This window comes from Dendropsophus ebraccatus, chromosome 8 (assembly GCF_027789765.1).
Source record: "Dendropsophus ebraccatus isolate aDenEbr1 chromosome 8, aDenEbr1.pat, whole genome shotgun sequence".
Taxonomy (NCBI): domain Eukaryota; kingdom Metazoa; phylum Chordata; class Amphibia; order Anura; family Hylidae; genus Dendropsophus; species Dendropsophus ebraccatus.
In genome coordinates this window covers 7349470-7369910 of record NC_091461.1, presented here as the reverse complement: position 1 = coordinate 7369910, position 20441 = coordinate 7349470, and the positions used below count along the sequence as shown (strand labels likewise).

Here is a 20441-nt window from a genome sequence, read left to right as displayed (position 1 = left end):
CTTCTCTCCTGTATACTGTATATGGACAGTGCACAGCACCACTTCTCACCTTCTGTATACAGGGAGCATGCACAGTACCACTTCTCTCCTGTATACAGGGAGGGCGCACAGTATCACTTCTCACCTTCTGTATACAGAGAGGGCGCACAGTATCACTTCTCTCCTGTATAGCGGGAGGGTGCACAGTACCACTTCTCTCCTGTATACTGTATATGGACAGTGCACAGCACCACTTCTCACCTTCTGTATACAGGAAGGATGCACAGTACCACTTCTCACCTTCTGTATACAGGGAGGATGCACAGTACCACTTCTCTCCTGTATACAGGGAGCATGCACACTACCACTTCTCTCCTGTATACAGGGATGATGCACAGTACCACTTCTCTCCTGTATACAGGGAGGATGCACAGTACCACTTCTCACCTTCTGTATACAGGGAGCATGCGCCGTACCACTTCTCACCTTCTGTATACAGGGAGGATGCACAGTACCACTTCTCACCTTCTGTATACAGGGAGGATGCACAGTACCACTTCTCACCTTCTGTATACAGAGAGGGTGCACAGTACCACTTCTCTCCTGTATACAGGGAGGATGCACAGTACCACTTCTCTCCTGTATACAGGGAGGATGCACAGTACCACTTCTCTCCTGTATACAGGGAGGATGCACAGTACCACTTCTCTCCTGTATACAGGGAGGATGCACAGTACCACTTCTCTCCTGTATACAGGGAGGATGCACAGTACCACTTCTCTCCTGTATACAGGGAGGATGCACAGTACCACTTCTCTTCTGTATACAGGGAGGATGCACAGTACCACTTCTCTCCTGTATACAGGGAGGATGCACAGTACCACTTCTCTCCTGTATACAGGGAGGATGCACAGTACCACTTCTCTCCTGTATACAGGGAGGATGCACAGTACCACTTCTCTCCTGTATACAGGGAGGATGCACAGTACCACTTCTCTCCTGTATACAGGGAGGATGCACAGTACCACTTCTCTCCTGTATACAGGGAGGATGCACAGTACCACTTCTCTCCTGTATACAGGGAGGATGCACAGTACCACTTCTCTCCTGTATACAGGGAGGATGCACAGTACCACTTCTCTCCTGTATACAGGGAGGATGCACAGTATCACTTCTCACCTGTATACAGGGAGGATGCACAGTACCACGTCTCTCCTGTATACAGGGAGGATGCACAGTACCACTTCTCTCCTGTATACAGAGAGGATGCACAGTACCACTTCTCTCCTGTATACAGGGAGGATGCACAGTACCACTTCTCTCCTGTATACAGGGAGGATGCACAGTACCACTTCTCTCCTGTATACAGGGAGGATGCACAGTACCACTTCTCTCCTGTATACAGGGAGGATGCACAGTACCACTTCTCTCCTGTATACAGGGAGGATGCACAGTACCACTTCTCTCCTGTATACAGGGAGGATGCACAGTACCACTTCTCTCCTGTATACAGGGAGGATGCACAGTACCACTTCTCTCCTGTATACAGGGAGGATGCACAGTACCACTTCTCTCCTGTATACAGGGAAGATGCACAGTACCACTTCTCTCCTGTATACAGGGAGGATGCACAGTACCACTTCTCTCCTGTATACAGGGAGGATGCACAGTACCACTTCTCTCCTGTATACAGGGAGGGTGCACAGTACCACTTCTCTCCTGTATACAGGGAGGATGCACAGTACCACTTCTCTTGTGCTTTTCTCGGCATCTCCTCAGTAAGATCATCACGTTTTTTATTATCCCGGAGAGAAGGTTAGAAGTTGTTTCTTTTCCGCCCTGTGAGACGTTTCCTCCCAGCGGGATTTTTCTCGCGCTCCTAATGGCGCTAATCATCCGGGCGCAGTCTCTGCAGGTGTGACGGCGGTGAGAAGCTCGCCCCGCCCATCACGCTGCATATTTACAGCCGGTTATTAGTGAGGCCGCACGGAGGTTCTGCGACACCTCCCCGCCGGAGCGCTGGAGAGCCTCTCATCACGAGAGCGCGGCGATTACTGACGGGGAGCGCAGCATTAGAGATAACAGGATTACTCCGCACTCCACAGACGCCAATCTCCGCTCACTGATTGATTCTTAAAGAGGCCGAAAAATAGAGACGGAAGAAAGAGCATTCAATTATGGGCGGGAGCCAGGCAAACCCCAACAACCCCCTAGTGGTCGCAGGGACCCCCCTTATGGCTCCTCGCTGGGAGACTCCTTCATCCCCAACTCCTCCCACTTATTATACAGATACAGAAGTGTTACTGTGCAGTGTATATAATATACAGATAGGGGAGTGGTACTGTGCGGTGTATATAATATATAGATAATAGAAAAGTGTTACTGTGCAGTGTATATAATATACAGATAGGGGAGTGGTACTGTGCGGTGTGTATAATATATAGATAATAGAAAAGTGTTACTGTGCAGTGTATATAATATACAGATAGGGGAGTGGTACTGTGCGGTGTGTATAATATATAGATAGAGAAGTGTTACTGTGCAGTGTATATAATATACAGATAGGGGAGTGGTACTGTGCGGTGTGTATAATATATAGATAGAGAAGTGTTACTGTGCAGTGTATATAATATACAGATAGGGGAGTGGTACTGTGCGGTGTGTATAATATATAGATAGAGAAGTGTTACTGTGCAGTGTATATAATATACAGATAGGGGAGTGATACTGTGCGGTATATTATACAGTTAGAGAGGTGTTACTGTGCAGTGTATATAATATACAGATAGGGGAGTGATACTGTGCGGTGTGTATAATATATAAGAAGTGTTACTGTGCAGTGTATATAATATACAGATAGGGGAGTGGTACTGTGCGGTGTGTATAATATATAAGAAGTGTTACTGTGCAGTGTATATAATATACAGATAGGGGAGTGGTACTGTGCGGTATATTATACAGTTAGAGAAGTGTTACTGTGCAGTGTATATAATATACAGATAGGGGAGTGATACTGTGCGGTGTGTATAATATATAAGAAGTGTTACTGTGCAGTGTATATAATATACAGATAGGGGAGTGGTACTGTGCGGTGTGTATAATATATAAGAAGTGTTACTGTGCAGTGTATATAATATACAGATAGGGGAGTGGTACTGTGCGGTATATTATACAGTTAGAGAAGTGTTACTGTGCAGTGTATATAATATACAGATAGGGGAGTAGTACTGTGCGGTATATTATACAGTTAGAGAAGTGTTACTGTGCAGTGTATATAATATACAGATAGGGGAGTGATACTGTGCGGTGTGTATAATATATAGATAGAGAAGTGTTACTGTGCAGTGTATATAATATACAGATAGGGGAGTGGTACTGTGCGGTGTGTATAATATATAGATAGGGGAGTGGTACTGTGCGGTGTGTATAATATACAGATAGGGGAGTGGTACTGTGCAGTGTGTATAATATACAGATAGGGGAGTGGTACTGTGCGGTGTGTATAATATATAGATAGGGGAGTGGTACTGTGCAGTGTATATAACATACAGAAAAGGGAGTGATACTGTGCGGTGTGTATAATATATAGATAGGGGAGTGGTACTGTGCGGTGTGTATAATATATAGATAGAGAAGTGTTACTGTGCAGTGTATATAATATACAGATAGGGGAGTGGTACTGTGCGGTGTGTATAATATATAGATAGAGAAGTGTTACTGTGCAGTGTATATAATATACAGATAGGGGAGTGGTACTGTGCGGTGTGTATAATATATAGATAGAGAAGTGTTACTGTGCAGTGTATATAATATACAGATAGGGGAGTGGTACTGTGCGGTATATTATACAGTTAGAGAGGTGTTACTGTGCAGTGTATATAATATACAGATAGGGGAGTGATACTGTACGGTGTGTATAATATATAGATAGAGAAGTGTTACTGTGCAGTGTATATAATATACAGATAGGGGAGTGATACGTACGGTGTGTATAATATATAGATAGAGAAGTGTTACTGTGCGGTGTATATTCAGGTGTATAGCGCACTGATGAGCCGGCCCCTCCCCCGCGGTTCGGCACTGACCCCCACCTTCGGTTATAATCCTCCTCCTCCTCTCTGTATTATAAATCACAGGGATATTAATAAGCCGCTGTCAGATTACCGTGTCCTAGAAATAAATGGCGTGATTGTGGCGGCGAGCGTCATCCCTGCCGCCATGTGCTGCGGCTATCGCGGCAACATCTGCAGATTATTACAGGAGACACCAGGAGCTACAGGAGGAGGAATGAGGGGGGGCAGAGAGTCACTACCACCCCCCCCCCCATATATAGGGGGTATATATATATATATACACCACATACTACACACTGTATATTCAGGACATACATCATATACACAATACAGGTATATACATACAGAGAGGGTCCTGTGTATTATATACATGTACATACTGTATACAGGACATACCGTCATATACAGAGTGACCCTATATACACAGTATACAGCAGAGCTCTCCCACCTGTGGTCCGGGGCAATTATCAGTTTCTCCTGGGTCTAATGCTGGGTTTACACGTAGCGATAATTTGCCCAATCGTTCAATGAACGATTTCGAAGTAACGATTTTTTTTTTTTTTTTAACGATCAGCGTTTAGACGGAACGATATATCGTACAGAAAAATCGTTTTGCGAACGCTTAAGCCTATCTCGCACATAGGTTAAATCGGTGAACGACTGTTTACACAAAACGGTCTGCAAATTTTTCTACGAACGACGATTTGAGAACATGTTGTAAGATCAAAATGAACGATTTCTCACTCGTCGTTTGATCGTTCGCTGCATTTACACGTACGATTATCGTTCGAATTCGATCGTTATCGTGCAAAATCGCACGATAATCGCTCCGTGTAAATGCAGCATTAGAGGATGAGTTTAAGCATAAGGACAATGTTTGCACAGGGTAATATCACACACCGATCTACCTATAGGGGGCAGTATAGAAACAGAGAAGATTGTCAGCAGAAAGACTATCTGCTCCATCTACTCTACTCTATTAGTATTTCCCTTCTTATCTTATAATAGATATAATATTATAGTAGTTATATTCCTGTATATAGGGGGCAGTATTATAGTAGTTATATTCCTGTATATAGGGGCAGTATTATAGTAGTTATATTCCTGTATATAGGAGCAGTATTGTAGTAGTTATATCCCTGTATATAGGGGGCAGTATTATAGTAGTATATCCCTGTATATAGGAGCAGTATTATAGTAGTTATATTCCTGTATATAGGGAGCAGTATTATAGTAGTTATATTCCTGTATATAGGAGGCAGTATTATAGTAGTTATATTCCTGTATATAGGAGCAGTATTATAGTAGTTACATTCCTGTATATAGGAGCAGTATTATAGTAGTTATATACCTGTATATAGGAGCAGTATTATAGTAGTTATATTCTTGTATATAGGAGCAGTATTATAGTAGGTATATTCCTGTATATAGGAGCAGTATTATAGTAGTTATATCCCTGTATATAGGAGCAGTATTATAGTAGTTATATTCCTGTATATAGGGGGCAGTATTATAGTAGTTATATTCCTGTATATAGGAGCAGTATTATAGTAGTTATATTCCTGTATATAGGATCAGTAGTATAGCAGTTATATTCCCGTAAATAGGGGACAGTATTAGGGTGCCTTCACACCTACAGGATCCGCAGCAGATCTGCAGCAGAAAATACGCTGCGGATCCGGTAAGTGTGAACGTACCCTTATAGTAGTTTCTCTCATTATCTTCCACTTGTTTTGCTGTCGTTGTTGGTTTTCTGTCACACTCTTCACTATTTTTCATGGATGTGAGTGAAATAAAGCTGCGGGATTGTGATTCGCCTCCATGCGCTGATTAATGGGTCGGGTATGGCGGCGGCAGCGCTGGATGGCAGCATTTCATACATCACCACGTATAACTGTGCGATCATCTGTTCTCGATTAGACGTTTACAATAATTAAATTATGTTAATGGTTTTCCTTTTGTTGTAACAATTCATCAGCGGTGGAGTAATAATTTCCTGCACGTTTCTATCTGGGGGGGGGGGGGTATCATGTGAGATATAAGTTTTTATGACTATGAGTCTACATCATATGGGGAACCTGTAGCTCTCCAGCAGTTGTGAAACTGTCACCTTGTCTGTCAGGGCATGATGGGAGTTGTAGTTTTGCAGCGTCTAGAGAGCCACAGGAAAACGCTACTTTAGATCCATGTTAAAGATTATTCAGGTACATACACAGGAGAGCGCCCCCTACCTCCATGGCCTTGCATTAAAATTCACTGAGGTGGGCAGGGTGACTGTGAGGCTGCTGTAACCTTACGGGGTCTTTCACTGTTAATCTTATTATTTCAACAGGGATGAGGCCAACTTTCCCTTTTCCCATGAGCCCCTATATTATGCATATACCAGCTGACCCCTCCCTCCCTTAAGTGTCAATCAAGTGATTAGAAGTCATTAGCCCCACCCACTCTTGACTTCTCACATGGGACACTGTCCCTTTAATGCGACTCTGTACCCACAATCTGTCCCCCCCCCCCCCCCCCCCCAAACCACTTGTACCTTCTGATAGCTGCTTTTAATCCAAGATCTGTCCTGGGGTCCGTTAGGCAGGGGATGCAGGTTTTGTCCTAAAATACAAGGTTTAAACTTGCAGCCCTGTGTGAAATTGGTGTCGCCACCTCTCCGTCCCTCATCCCCGCCCTCCTCATCACTACGAATGCCCCCAGGCAGGATTTTTTCTATTCATCAACTGAACACTGCATAGGTGCCTTAAAGGGAACCTGTCACCCCTGTGCCGGGGTGAAGGCCGCCCGACCCCCCGCTAGAGCCCTGGATACTTACCCCATCTCGCCAAGTCCCGTTCCTGGAGACGGTCCTGGAACGGAGATATCCCCGCCTGAAGCCCGGCGCGCACGCTGCTGAGATGAGTCCAACGCCCATAGAGAATATTGGCTCCATTCATTCTCTATGGGCGTCTGACTAACCTCAGCATCGCGAGCGCCGGGGTTCAGGTGGGGATATCTCCGTTCCAGGACCGGCTCCAGGCGAGATGGGGTAAGTATCCAGGGCTCAAGCAGGGGGTCAGGCGGCCTTCACCCCGGCACAGGGGGTGACAGGTTCCCTTTAACCATCCAGCTCATGTGCAGTGTTCACACGGGTGATGAATAGGAGAAAATGTTCTAGGGGCATTCCTAATAATGAGGAGGGACGGAGAGGCGGTGCAGGCCTAGGGCACACACACTCTAGGCCACACCAATTTGACGCAGGGCTGCAAGATTAAAAGTTGTTTTTTTTATGACAATACCTGCATCACCTGCCAAACAGACCCCGAGACAGATCTTGGATTAAAAGCAGCTATAAGAAGGTACAAGGGGTTTGGGGGGGTCAGATTGTGGGTACAGAGTCGTTTTAAAGGGGTTGCTCACCAAAACTAACTTTCTTCCAAATCAACTGGTACCAGAAAATCATATAGATTTGTAATTTACCTCTAAAAATAAAAATCAGTCTTCCAGTATTTATCAGCTGCTGTATGTTCTACAGGAAGTGGTGTATTCTCTCCAGTCTGACACAGTGCTCTCTGCTGCCACCTCTGTCCATGTCAGGAACTGTCCAGAGCAGCAGGAAATCCCCATAGAAAACCTCTCCTGCTCTGGGCAGTTCCTGACATGGACAGAGGTGGCAGCAGAGAGCACTGTGTCAGACTGGAGAGAATACGCCCCTTTCTGCAGGACATACAGCAGCTGATAAGTACTGGAAGACTGGAGATTATTTTAATAGAAGTAAATTATAAATCTATGGCTTTTGCTGGGACCAGTTCATTTGAAAGAATTTTTTTTTGTGAACTATCCCTTTAAAAGTTTCTTATCAGTTGCTTAGTCCCTTTCAGATATTGCGCTTTTCATCACTCAAGCGTGCGCCATTTCCTAGTCTATGATGAACTCGCCTTCTCGGTCAGAGAATAAGACGGCCATGGCTTCCCGATGAGACATTTGAGGATTCGGCTGGTTAACCCCTTCCGATCAGTCGCATTTTCTCAGGTCCTCGTTCATAGTCTGCGGGCAGTCGTCAAGCGGTTAATGGTGGCTCCAACCGCGCTCCACAAACACTTAAGCTTCATCGAGCGCAAATGACCTGAGTGGCAGCGCTGGGAGATGCGGAATTGCCGGCACAATGTGATTAGCTCGCTTTAGCACGATGAGCTCGGCCATTTCCATCTCCATTAAGGAACATCCTGCCGATAGCGCAGACACTAAAGCTCCGAGTGACACCTGTTCCTCCCGCTCCTCCAGGTGATTCCGGCCCAGATATCGCCCGAACATAATCACGAAGAGATGAACTCTCGCCGTCCTCGCCCTGCGCCGGACATTAGCAAATGGCACTGACTGCTGCAAAGTGGCACTTAATTAATGGTCAGGCGTGAAATGACTGCGCCAAAGTCCATACAGCTATTGTGGAAAACAAAAGTTTTATTGTTTGTCGCCATTTTGTCATAGAGGTCCTGGGAAAGCTGGGTGACAACCAATATGGCCGCCAGCCTGGTTTTGCAGCTTAAAGGGAGCGATTAGGCCAAGACTTGATAGACTGTTCTGCTGGGCTGGGAAAGCTGGGTGACAACCTCTGTGAGAGCTGGAACCTGGTCTATTCTTTCCTGTATCCTGATTGGGCGTCTGTATGGTTGCAGCTAGTAGGATACTGAAGGGTAATAAGGCGGATTTACCTTTCAGAAGTCTAGGAAAGATGTGTTACGCCCTTGTAGAGGTCCATTTGGCCATCGCCCAGCTCTCCCAGAAACAGCCGACAGTTGTTGGTTTCTCGGTTACTCAGATTTTGGCGGTCGTGCTGTTCTCAGGGGGGTCACGACCCCTGACTATGCTGGTGATGTATTTTTGGCGCTCTCCATCTGGCTCTTACGCCGTTGTTCTCTAGATGAAGCCATGTTCTCGAGAAGGCAGCGGATCAATTAACCGCCAGGTAACGATTTTATGCCTTGTGCCTCATTAATGTCGCTCAATACTGGATACTTAGTAACTTCATATTCACACAGCTGGACTTGACTTAAAGGGGACGTTCACCTCATCTTCTGCTTAATGATAAGATGACAGTAGTCTGGTCTGTGTCCGGGGACCCCCACAGAATGAGCCACTGTGACTGGGAAGCGTGTAGGTGCCGCTGTACTGTAGTCCTGCTGTATTGTTGTCCTGTTGTATTGTTGTCCTTCTGTTTTGTAGTCCGTCTGTATTGTAGTCCCGCTGTATTGTAGTCCCACTGTATTGTAGTCCTACTGTAGTGTAGTCCCGCTGTAGTGTAGTCCCGCTGTATTGTAGTCCTGCTGTATTGTAGTCCCGCTGTATTGTAGGTCCTGCTGTAGTGTAGTCCTGCTATATTGTAGTCCTGCTGTAGTGTAGTCCGGCTGTAGTGTAGTCCCGCTGTAGTGTAGTCCGGCTGTAGTGTAGTCCCGCTGTATTGTAGTCGCAATGTGTCGTAGTCCCTCTGTATTGTAGTCCCGCTGTTTTGTATATGCTGCTGTAGTGTAGGTCCTGCTGTAGTGTAGTCCCGCTGTATTGTAGTCCTACTGTAGTGTAGTCCCGCTGTAGTGTAGTCCTGCTGTATTGTAGCCCTGCTTTATTGTAGTCCCGCTGTATTGTATATGCTGCTATAGTGTAGTCCTGCTATATTGTAGTCCCGCTGTATTGTAGTCGCGATGTATTGTAGTCCCGCTGTATTGTAGTCCTGCTATATTGTAGTCCCGCTGTAGTGTAGTCCTGCTGTATTGTGTGTCATGCTGTAGTGTAGTCCTACTGTTTTGTAGTCCTGCTGTAGTGTAGTCCTGCTGTATTGTATATAATGCTGTAGTCCTGCTGTAGTCTGACTCCACCCCTCCTCTCTTTTTATTCTTCTCTGTTTATTGTTAGAGAATCTTAAAGCTACAATGTTGCTGTTTTCACTAATTTAAAGGGACTCTCTTAGAGGGGGATCCCTAATTTATTCTCCCTCTGTTTTTGTCAGGGAGAACTAGGAGGGTCATATACACAGCTACATCCCACCCCAGTGGCCCTATCAGATTAGCAGTCTGGCGTCGCCCATGTAGGTGCCATAGACCAGATAATAGCAGAGAGGAGTCCCTAATAATGTGTTGTGGATCCTGTGCTTTGCCGCGGCCATAAATCAGCAGTAAGGATGCGGTGACGCAGCGCACGCCGTGCCGATCCGCCTCCGCACACACCACCATGTGTTTAATTGCTTTTAATTTGCAGGAAGTGAAATGATGGCCGCCATTTCTGCGGTACAAACCTCATTAAATACAATTTGTAGATTTCTAGAATTAGCCGCCTCTTACATCCAAGGACGAGGCGATTACCGCAGAGCGGGCGCAGCGCTCATAATAGATGCAGAGAAATCACCAGAAATCACACAGCTCTTGCCAAAGGAGAAAGTGGAGGGTTTGTAACAATGTATCGGGGCTGAGAACACTGCCCGGTACCACACTGATACATTGTAACAAAGCTCCAGAGCAGCACCAGGTCATCATCAGTCTCCAGAGTAGTTCTCTCATCTGTGCAGGACTACAACTCTCAGCATACTCTGATGGCCAAAGCCATGTTCCTTTTAGAGCAGTGTTCTTCAGCAGTTGCAAAATCATGCACCAAGAGCTTGTGGGGTCCTCTAGATCAGAGGTACTCAACAACTTTTAGTGAAAGTCCACTTACCGGGGTCTATTGTCCGATGAAGGTCCGAGCTGAACATCATTAGTAAACGTGTTGCGCTCCACCAGTATTATATAGCCCCCCTGTTGCTCCCCCAGTAATATATAGACCCCTGTGCGCTCCCTCAGTAGTATATAGTCCCCCTGTGCTCTCCCCCACTAGTATACAGCCCCCTGTGTGCTCCCCCAGTAGTATATAGTCCCCCGTGTGCTTCCCCAGTAGTATATAGCCCCCCTGTACGTCCCCCAGTAGTATATAGTCCCCTGTGCGCTCCCCAAGTAGTATATAGTCCCCCTGTGCGCTCCCCCAGTAGTATATAGCCCCCTGTGCGCTCCCCCAGTAGTATATAGCCCCTTGTGTGCTCCCCCAGTAGTATATAGACCCCTGTGCGCTCCCCCAGTAGTGTATATAGTCCCCCTGTGCGCTCCCCCAGTAGTATATAGGTCCCTGTGCGTTCCCCCAATAGTATTTAGTCCCCCTGTGTTCTCCACCAGTAGTATATAGCCCCCCTGTGCGCTCCCCAGTAGTATATAGCCCCCCTGTGCGCTCCCCCAGTAGTATTTAGAACCCCCGCTTTGTGTTCCCCAGTAGTATATAGACCCCTGTGTGCTCCCCCTCCCATATAGCCCTCCTGTGCGCTCCCCCAGTAGTATATAGACCCCCGCTTTGTGCTCTCCAGTAGTATATAGGCCCCGCTGTGTGCCCCCACCACTAGTATATAGACCCCCGCTTTGTGTTCCCTTAGTAGTATATAGACCCCCTGTGTTCTCCCCCTCCCATATAGCCCCCCTGTGTGCTCCCCCAGTAGTATATAGACCCCCACTTTGTGCTTCCCAGTAGTATATAGCCCCCGCTGTGTGCCCCCACCAGTAGTATATAGACCACCTGTGTGGTCCTCTAGATCAGTATTACCTTACACAGGGATGGATAACATTCGGCCCTCCAGCTGTTGGAAAACTACAATTCCCATCATGCTTTGGCTGTCCAGACATGATGGGTATTGTAGTTTTCCAACAGATGGAGGGCAGAAGGTTCCCCATCACTGCTCTCCTGGAATCTCTGTGACAGGTATCTTTAACCTGTGACCCTCCAACTGTTACAGAACTACAACTCCCGCCATGTCCTCTACGGTTTGTACAGGCAGCCATATTGGTTGACACCCAGCTTTCCCAGCCGCAGAGATCCCCATGTCATTACCACCACATCCTTCATATCATGTGACGTCTGAGATGCAACAAAGTATCAGAATGTAACTTGTGACTCCTCTTCTTCTCCGCAGCAACTAATGCGAGAGCGGCAGCAGATGGCGAGCCGCCCTTTTGCCTCGGTGGACGTGACGCTGGAGGTAGGCGGGGCTGAGCAGACGGAATTCCTACGTGGGCCTGTGGAGGTAGGACGCCAACATTAGCTCCTTAACGTGACAGTACTGATTAATTCTGATTGGATGACCGGAATAGTGACGACCCACAGCTAAAGGTGCCCGCTGGGTTCACTATGAAGCGTGCGCCTTTTAGCGGATCCAGCGGGGTAATTGGGGGCGGGGCCTAATTTTACAGCAGTGCGTGGTCAATAAATGTTGAATTTAGGTGAATCCTAAACTTTTAGGATTGGTCTTAGGCCGCCATTTTGACATTCAGAGGAAGGGTTATAGTACATAGGGTTAGAGAATGGGACCCGCACTCTAACCTTAGGGGGAAGGTTGCATTGTCTTGGCAATAAAGGGGAACTCCGGTGAAAATAGTTTTCTTTTAAATCTGGTGTCAGAAAGTTATATCAATTTGAAAATTACTTCTATTTTAAAATCTCTAATTTTCCAGTACTTATCAGCTGCTGTATGTCCTGCTCCGGACAGTTCCTTAAGTGTAAAGAGGTGGCAGCAGAGAGCTCTGTATCAGACTGGAGAGAATAAACTTCCTGCTATACATACAGCAGCTGATAAGTACTGGAAGACTGGAGATTTTTAAATAGAAATAAATTATAAATTTATACAACTTTCTGACACCATTTGATTTGAAAGAAAAACATTTTGACCGGAGTTCCCCTTTAAAGAGCTCAGATACAGTTATTTATTGATTTGGACTTGTAAATAATTTCCGGAAATTTGCTAAACTCTTGTTGAAACAGAAGGAGAGCATGCGCAACGCAGACACTGAACCAGCAGGGGTCACATGTGAGGTGCAGCGTGTGACTGCAGCTCGGGATGTGACTGGATCAGTAGGAGATCAGCGCAGCGGAGAAGTCCCTGTGATGTCTACCTGCGCTCTCATTAGCAGCGTTCATTGCCGGGGAGGCTCCCGGTGCTGCACTCCGATGCTTCCTGTCCATTTGGTTGAGAATCTGCTCCAAGTGATGTTTTCATTTGCGGCTAATGGCCGCGCCGCTGACTATCCAGCCGTCCTAATGGAAGAGAAGCGCTGCAAATTGCCGCGCGTCGTGTTATAACAGCGCAGCGGTGCGTGAAATGGGCTCAGCTACAAGCAGGCAAGAGACGGGAGCTGCCAGCGAGCGTGTACCCCGCACCGCACCCCGCCCCAGGAGGATAGCCACCCATCATCCTCTGCTCCATATGCTGCGGCTCATCCGCTACTACAAAACTACAACTCCCAGCAAGCCCACCTAGTCCCCCACATCAGTGTACCCCAAACTATTCGCTTTCACCAAAACTACAACACCCAGCATGTCCTGTCAGCCTGCCTGGTCCTCTGCATCAGATTCCCCTACATTCTCCATCTATTGTGAACTACAACTCCCATCATGCCCTGGTTTGGTTCTGCTGGGGGCAGTAGTACTCTCCAGACCTCTCCGCAGTCCTCACTATCATCCATCTCTCTGGTTTATTTTCTCGGGATTTGTTTGTCATACCGTTGACGTGTCGGTAATCAGCCCTGACGGGTGTTTATAATTTGCGCCGTCCGTGTCCCGTCTGCTCCCCAGATTCCTGACATTCCTCACTTTTCCTTTTCTCGTTCAGTACGTCCTGGATAAATCAGAAAGAAAGTGTGAAGTGATTTTATATGTCCATCTGTGTCACAGCTGAGGACTTGTTACAGTGTGTCAGTATAGAGAATCCTTAGACATTGGCTGCAGGAAGTCTTCACTCCGGGCCCTTACCTACCCTGACACATTGTAACAGCCTCAGCAGCAGTGTGAGCAGGATCGGGCTGCCACTTACTGACAGCAAGCAGAGATCCTGAAGACAAAGTCCCTTAGATCCTGATCTGCTTCCACCTCATCGTGTCAGGAGCAGGGGCGCTGTGTCAGCCGGGACGTTGTGGTGTCAGGATCAAGAACATCGTCGTGTAAAGAGACGGGACGGGGTGTTAGGAGCCACCAGGATTTTGTGGTGTCAAGAGCTGGAATGTGACATTGGGACGTGGTGTCAGGAGCCGGGACGGGGTGTATGGAGCAGGGATGTTGTGTCAAGAGCCAGGATGGGGTGTCAGGAGGCGGGTTGTGGTGTCAGGAGCCGGGACGGGGTATAAGGAGCAGGGACAGGGTGTATGGAGCAGGGACGTGGTGTCAGGAGGCGGGACGGGGTATAAGGAGCAGGGGCGTGGTGTTAGGAGCAGGGACGTGGCGTCAGGAGCAGGGACGTGGTGTCAGGAGCAGGGGCATGGTGTCAGGAGCCGGGACGGGGTATAAGGAGCAGGGACAGGGTGTATGGAGCAGGGACGTGGTGTCAGGAGGTGGGGCGTGGTGTCAGGACGTGGTGTCAGGAGGCGGGGTGTGGTGTCAGGAGCCGGGACGGGGTATAAGGAGCAGGGACAGGGTGTATGTAGAGCGACGTGGTGTCAGGAGGCGGGGCGTGGTATCAGGAGCTGGGACGTGGTGTCAGGAGCCGGGACAGGGTGTCAGGAGCCAGGACGGGGTATAAGGAGCTGGGGCGTGGTGTCAAGAGCCGGGACGAGGTATAAGGAGCATGGGCGTGGTGTCAGGAGCAGGGGCGTGGTGTCAGGAGCAGGGGCGCAGTGTCAGGACGTGGTTTCGGGAGCAGGGGCACAGTGTCAGGAGTCAGGACGTGGTTTCGGGAGCCCGGGCGCAGTGTCAGGACGTGGTTTCGGGAGCAGGGGCACAGTGTCAGGAGTCAGGACGTGGTTTCGGGAGCCCCGGCGCAGTGTCAGGACGTGGTTTCGGGAGCCGGGGCGCAGTGTGAGGAGTCAGGACGTGGTTTCGGGAGCAAGGGCGCAGTGTGAGGAGTCAGGACGTGGTTTTGGGAGTCGGGGCGCAGTGTCAGTACGGAGTTTCGGGAGCAGGGGCGCAGTGTGAGGAGTCAGGACTTGGTTTCGGGAGCCGGGGCGCAGTGTCAGGATGTGGTTTCGGGAGCAGGGGCGCAGTGTCAGGACTTGGTTTCGGGAGCAGGGGCGCAGTGTTAGGATGTGGTTTTCGGGAGCAGGGGCGCAGTGTCAGTACGGAGTTTCGGGAGCAGGGGCGCAGTGTCAGGAGTCAGGACTTGTTTTCAGGAGCAGGGGCGCAGTGTCAGGAGTCAGGACGTGGTTTCGGGAGCTGGATGTAGTGTCAGGAGTCAGGACTTGGTTTCAGGAGCAGGGGCGCAGTGTCAGTACGGGGTTTCGGGAGCAGGGGCGCAGTGTCAGGAGTCAGGACGTGGTTTCGGGAGCCGGGGCGCAGTGTCAGGAGTCAGGACTTGGTTTCAGGAGCAGGGGCGCAGTGTCAGTACGGGGTTTCGGGAGCAGGGGCGCAGTGTCCAGTTGCTCCTGAGAAGCGATTGTGTAAATATGATTCATGATTGATTGTAATGACTGATCGATTGTCAGGATGTAATTACAGGAAAACGAGGAGAACTGTGATTCACGTTTACTGCACCAGACGCGTCTCATTACCGGGACTGATACCTCATCAGCAACCTCTGCACAGTACTTCTTCCCTGCTGGGGGTAATCCTCAGTATAAACAGACACCGCACATTACTACTTCCCTGCTGGGGGTAATCCTCAGTATATACAGACACTGCACAGTACTACTTCCCTGCGGGGGATAATCCTCAGTATATACAGACACTGCACAGTACTACCCTGCTGGGGGTAATCCTCAGTATATACAGACACCGCACAGTACTACTTCCCTGCTGGGGGTAATCCTCAGTATATACAGACACCGCACAGTACTACTTCCCTGCTGGGGGTAATCCTCAGTATATACAGACACCGCACAGTACTACTTCCCTGCTGGGGGTAATCCTCAGTATATACAGACACTGCACAGTACTACCCTGCTGGGGGTAATCCTCAGTATATACAGACACCGCACAGTACTACTTCCCTGCTGGGGGTAATCCTCAGTATATACAGACACTGCACAGTACTAACCTGCTGGGGGTAATCCTCAGTATATACAGACACCGCACAGTACTACTTCCCTGCTGGGGGTAATCCTCAGTATATACAGACACCGCACAGTACTACTTCCCTGCTGGGGGAAATCCTCAGTATATACAGACACCGCACAGTACTACTTCCCTGCTGGGGGTAATCCTCATTATATACAGACACCGCACAGTACTACTTCCCTGCTGGGGGTAATCCTCATTATATACAGACACCGCACAGTACTACTTCCCTGCTGGGGGTAATCCTCAGTATATACAGATACCGCACAGTACTACTTCCCTGCTGGGGGTAATCCTCAGTATATACAGACACCGCACAGTACTACTTCCCTGCTGGGGGTAATCCTCAGTATATACAGACACCGCACAGTACTACTTCCCTGCTGGGGGTAATCCTCAGTATATACAGACACCGCACAGTACTACTTCCCTGCTGGGGGTAATCCTCAGTATATACAGACACCGCACAGTACTACTTCCCTGCTGGGGGTAATCCTCAGTATATACAGACACCGCACAGTACTACTTCCCTGCTGGGGGAAATCCTCAGTATATACAGACACCGCACAGTACTACTTCCCTGCTGGGGGTAATCCTCAGTATATACAGACACCGCACAGTTCTACTTCAGCAGGTTATTACTCCTCTCACTGCAGATTATTGCTCTGACCCCTCTGTGGTGCAGTACTCTGCAGGTTATCACTCTGACCCCTCTGTGGTGCTTTACTCTGCAGGTTATCACTCCTCTCTGCAGATCATTGCTCTGACCCCTCTGCGGTGTTGTACTCTGCAGGTTATTACTCCTCTCTGCAGATCATTGCTCTGACCCCTCCGTGGTGCTGTACTCTGCAGGTGTCAGCCGCTCGGATGATTATATTACTATATTGCAGATATAATGAAGATGAAGCTTCTCCTCGTCTTATCGGTTTCTTCTAATTGTCTCAGGATTGGAGACGCGATCAAATGTTCCTATTCATTATTTCCTATTAATTCTCCTCTTCTCTCCCTTATTACCGGCGCAGCATACGGCAAATAAACACCGCACCAACCAGCAGAACTCATCTCTGTGCTGAGGAGCGGCGCTCGGTTCTGTGCAGACGTTCCCGCCGCTCCCGGTCATATTTCAGAACCCACCGAATTTAATAAAAGCCGCCGATTCTGCCGTGTAACATCTGTGGAAATGTCTGGAGCTCCTCGGAGCGCCCTTATAAATATATCAGGACGTTCTGCCGTAAGCGGTCTGTATATAATATATTACAGACAGTGCTTCTGTATACCGTCCCAAGAGGAGTTCTAGAACAACCCAAAGTTATTGGGGATATTATTATATAGTTCTGTTATATATTGCTTGGAAGGTTCCAGATCACCTCTGAGTAGTATGACGTACAGTCATGGCCAAAAGTTTTGAGAATGACACAAATCTTATACTCTCCCATGATCTGCTGCCCTCTGGTTTTTCTGTGTGTTTGTCAGATGTTTTTATCACATACAGAAATATAATTACAATCATATTATGAGTAACAGAAGCTTATACTGACAGCTAGATGAGTTACTGCAGCAAGTCTATAATATTTGCAGTGTTTCGCCTTCTTCTTCAGGACCTCTGCAATTCTCCCGGCTGCTCTCATACAACTTCTGGACCAAATCCTGACTGATAGCCGTCCATTCTTGCACAATCACTGCTTGCATTTTGTCAGAATTTGCTGGTTTTTGTTTGTCCACCCGTCTCTTGAGGATTGACCACAAGTTCTCAATGGGATTAAGATCTGGGGAGTTACCCGTCCATGGACCCAAAATCTCTATGTTCTGTTCCCTGAGCCATTTAGTTATCACCTTTGCTTTATGGCCAGGTGCTCCATCATGCTGGAAAAGGCGTTGTTGATGGCCAAACTGCTCTTGGACGGTTGGGAGAAGTTGCTCTTGGAGGACATTCTGGTCCCGTTCTTTATTCATGGCTGAGTATTTAGGCAAGACTGTGAGAGAGCCGATTCCCTTGGCTGAGAAGCAACCCCACACATGAATGGTTTCAGGATGCCGGTTACAGTTGGCATGAGACAAGACTGGTGGTAGCGCTCACCTCGTCTTCTCCGAATAAGCTGTTTTCCAGATGTCCCAAACAATCGGAAAGGGGATTCATCAGAGAAAATGACTTTCCCCCAGTCCTCAGCAGTCCCCTCCCTGGACCTTTCCCCCAGTCCTCAGCAGTCCACTCCCTGGACCTTTCCCCCAGTCCTCAGCAGTCCACTCCCTGGACCTTTCCCCCAGTCCTCAGCAGTCCACTCCCTGGACCTTTCCCCCAGTCCTCAGCAGTCCACTCCCTGGACCTTTCCCCCAGTCCTCAGCAGTCCGCTCCCTGGACCTTTCCCCCAGTCCCCAGCAGTCCACTCTTTGCTGCCCTCCATGAGACCAGGCCTTGCTCCAAGAGTCTCCGCAGTCTCACAGTGCAGATGCCCTCACACCTGCCTGCTGCCATTCCTGAGCAAGCTCTGCACTGCTGGTAGCCCCATCCCCCAGCAGACCACACTTTTAAGAGACGGTCCTGGCGCTTGCTGGTCTTTCTTGGGCGCCCTGGAGCCTTTTTGGCAACAATGGAACCTCTCTCCTTGAAGTTCTTGATGATGCGATAGACTGTTGACTGAGGTGCAATCTTTCTAGCTGCGATACTCTTCCCTGTTAGGTCATTTTTGTGCAGTGCAATGATGACTGCACGTGTTTCTTTAGAGATAACCATGGTTAACAGAAGAGAAACAATGACCTAGAACCTTCCGAGAGAAATGATATAGCTGAAGAGTAAGGGAGATAACATAGCATATATGGCTTGTAGAAGAACTAGAACTTCGAGAGATATGATATAGTAGAAGAGTAAGGGAGAAAGAATAGTATAGATGATTTGTAAAATATCTAGAATCTTCTCCCTTACTCCTCTGCTATATCTGATCTCTCAGATAGTTCTAGGTCTTCTACAAGCCATCTATGCTATGTTATCTCCCTTAGTCTTCAGCTATATAATTTCTCTCTGAAGGTTCTAGGTCTTCTACAAGCCATCTATGCTATGTTATCTCCCTTACTCTTCAGCTATATCTGATCTCTCGGAAGGTTCTAGGTCTTCTACAAGCCATCTATGCTATGTTATCTCCCCTACTCTTCAGCTATATCTGATCTCTCGGAAGGTTCTAGGTCTTCTACAGGCCATCTATGCTATGTTATCTCCCTTATCTTCAGCTATATCTGATCTCTCAGATAGTTCTAGGTCTTCCACAAGCCATCTATGCTATGTTATCTCCCTTACTCTTCAGCTATATCTGATCTCTTGGAAGGTTCTAGGTCTTCTACAGGCCATCCATGCTATGTTATCTCCCTTACTCTTCAGCTATATCTGATCTCTCGGAAGGTTCTAGGTCTTCTACAGGCCATCCATGCTATGCTATCTTCCTTAATCTTTTGCAATATCTCTCAGAAGGTTCTAGGTCTTTGGTGCAGACTCTGGAGTGAAGCATCCAGAGAATAATGAGCACTCTTCTTGCTGACTTGCTGCTGACACATGGTGACTTGATGTTAATGGTGCTGGTCCGGTGCTCCGAGCAGGTGACGTCTGGCGTTTCGTACTGCATAGACAATACCTTTCCAGAAGTGAAGAACGGCCGGATCAGCGGGCGTCACGTGCGCGGCCGAAGCCTAATTGTCGTCTTCTGACTAACAAACTGCGCTAATTGGCGGAATAACCTTGACACATTTCATCGGAGTTTCCTTCCTCAGCCGCTCGATTCCTGCACATTCAGCGATCGTCCAATTTAAGCAAAGTGTTCACAGAGCGAAGCCCGGCGTGGGGGGTGGGGGGCAAAGAAAATGGAGGCACTGAAGAATAGCGGCTGTGGTCAGACACCGGCTGTAATGAGCTCATGCAGCTGTCACTCACACTGATCCGGAAGAAGGGCGAGCGGCGGAGGAGGAGGATAGCCAGTCACTGCTGCATCTCCCCAAGCCTTGTCATAGTGTGTGAGCGGCCAGAGACCAGCACCATATAATGCCCAGTCACACTGATCGTCACTGAGGTCATCAATCCCACCCGGCAATGTCTGTACATACATTACATTACTGATCCTGTATTATACTGCAGAGCTGCACTCACTATTCTGCTGGTGGGGTCACTGTGTACATACATTACATTACTGATCCTGTATTATTCTGCTGGTGGGGTCACTGTGAACATACAGTACATTACTGATCCTGAGTTACATCCTGTATTATACTCCAGAGCTGCATTCACTATTCTGCTGGTGGGGTCACTGTGTACATACATTACATTACTGATCCTGAGTTACATCCTGTATTATACTCCAGAGCTGCATTCACTATTCTGCTGGT

The 20441-nt window shown here is 48.1% G+C and overlaps 1 protein-coding gene across 1 annotated transcript in view; it reads left to right on the top strand.

Moving 5' to 3' along the window:
- ATRNL1 (attractin like 1) overlaps positions 1 to 20441 on the top strand; it is a 356964-nt gene that overhangs the window by 273145 nt on the left and 63378 nt on the right. The window contains exon 27 of the mRNA XM_069979719.1: positions 12013 to 12123. Coding sequence (XP_069835820.1) covers positions 12013 to 12123 — 111 coding nt within the window. The remainder of the gene's footprint in view (positions 1 to 12012; positions 12124 to 20441) is intronic.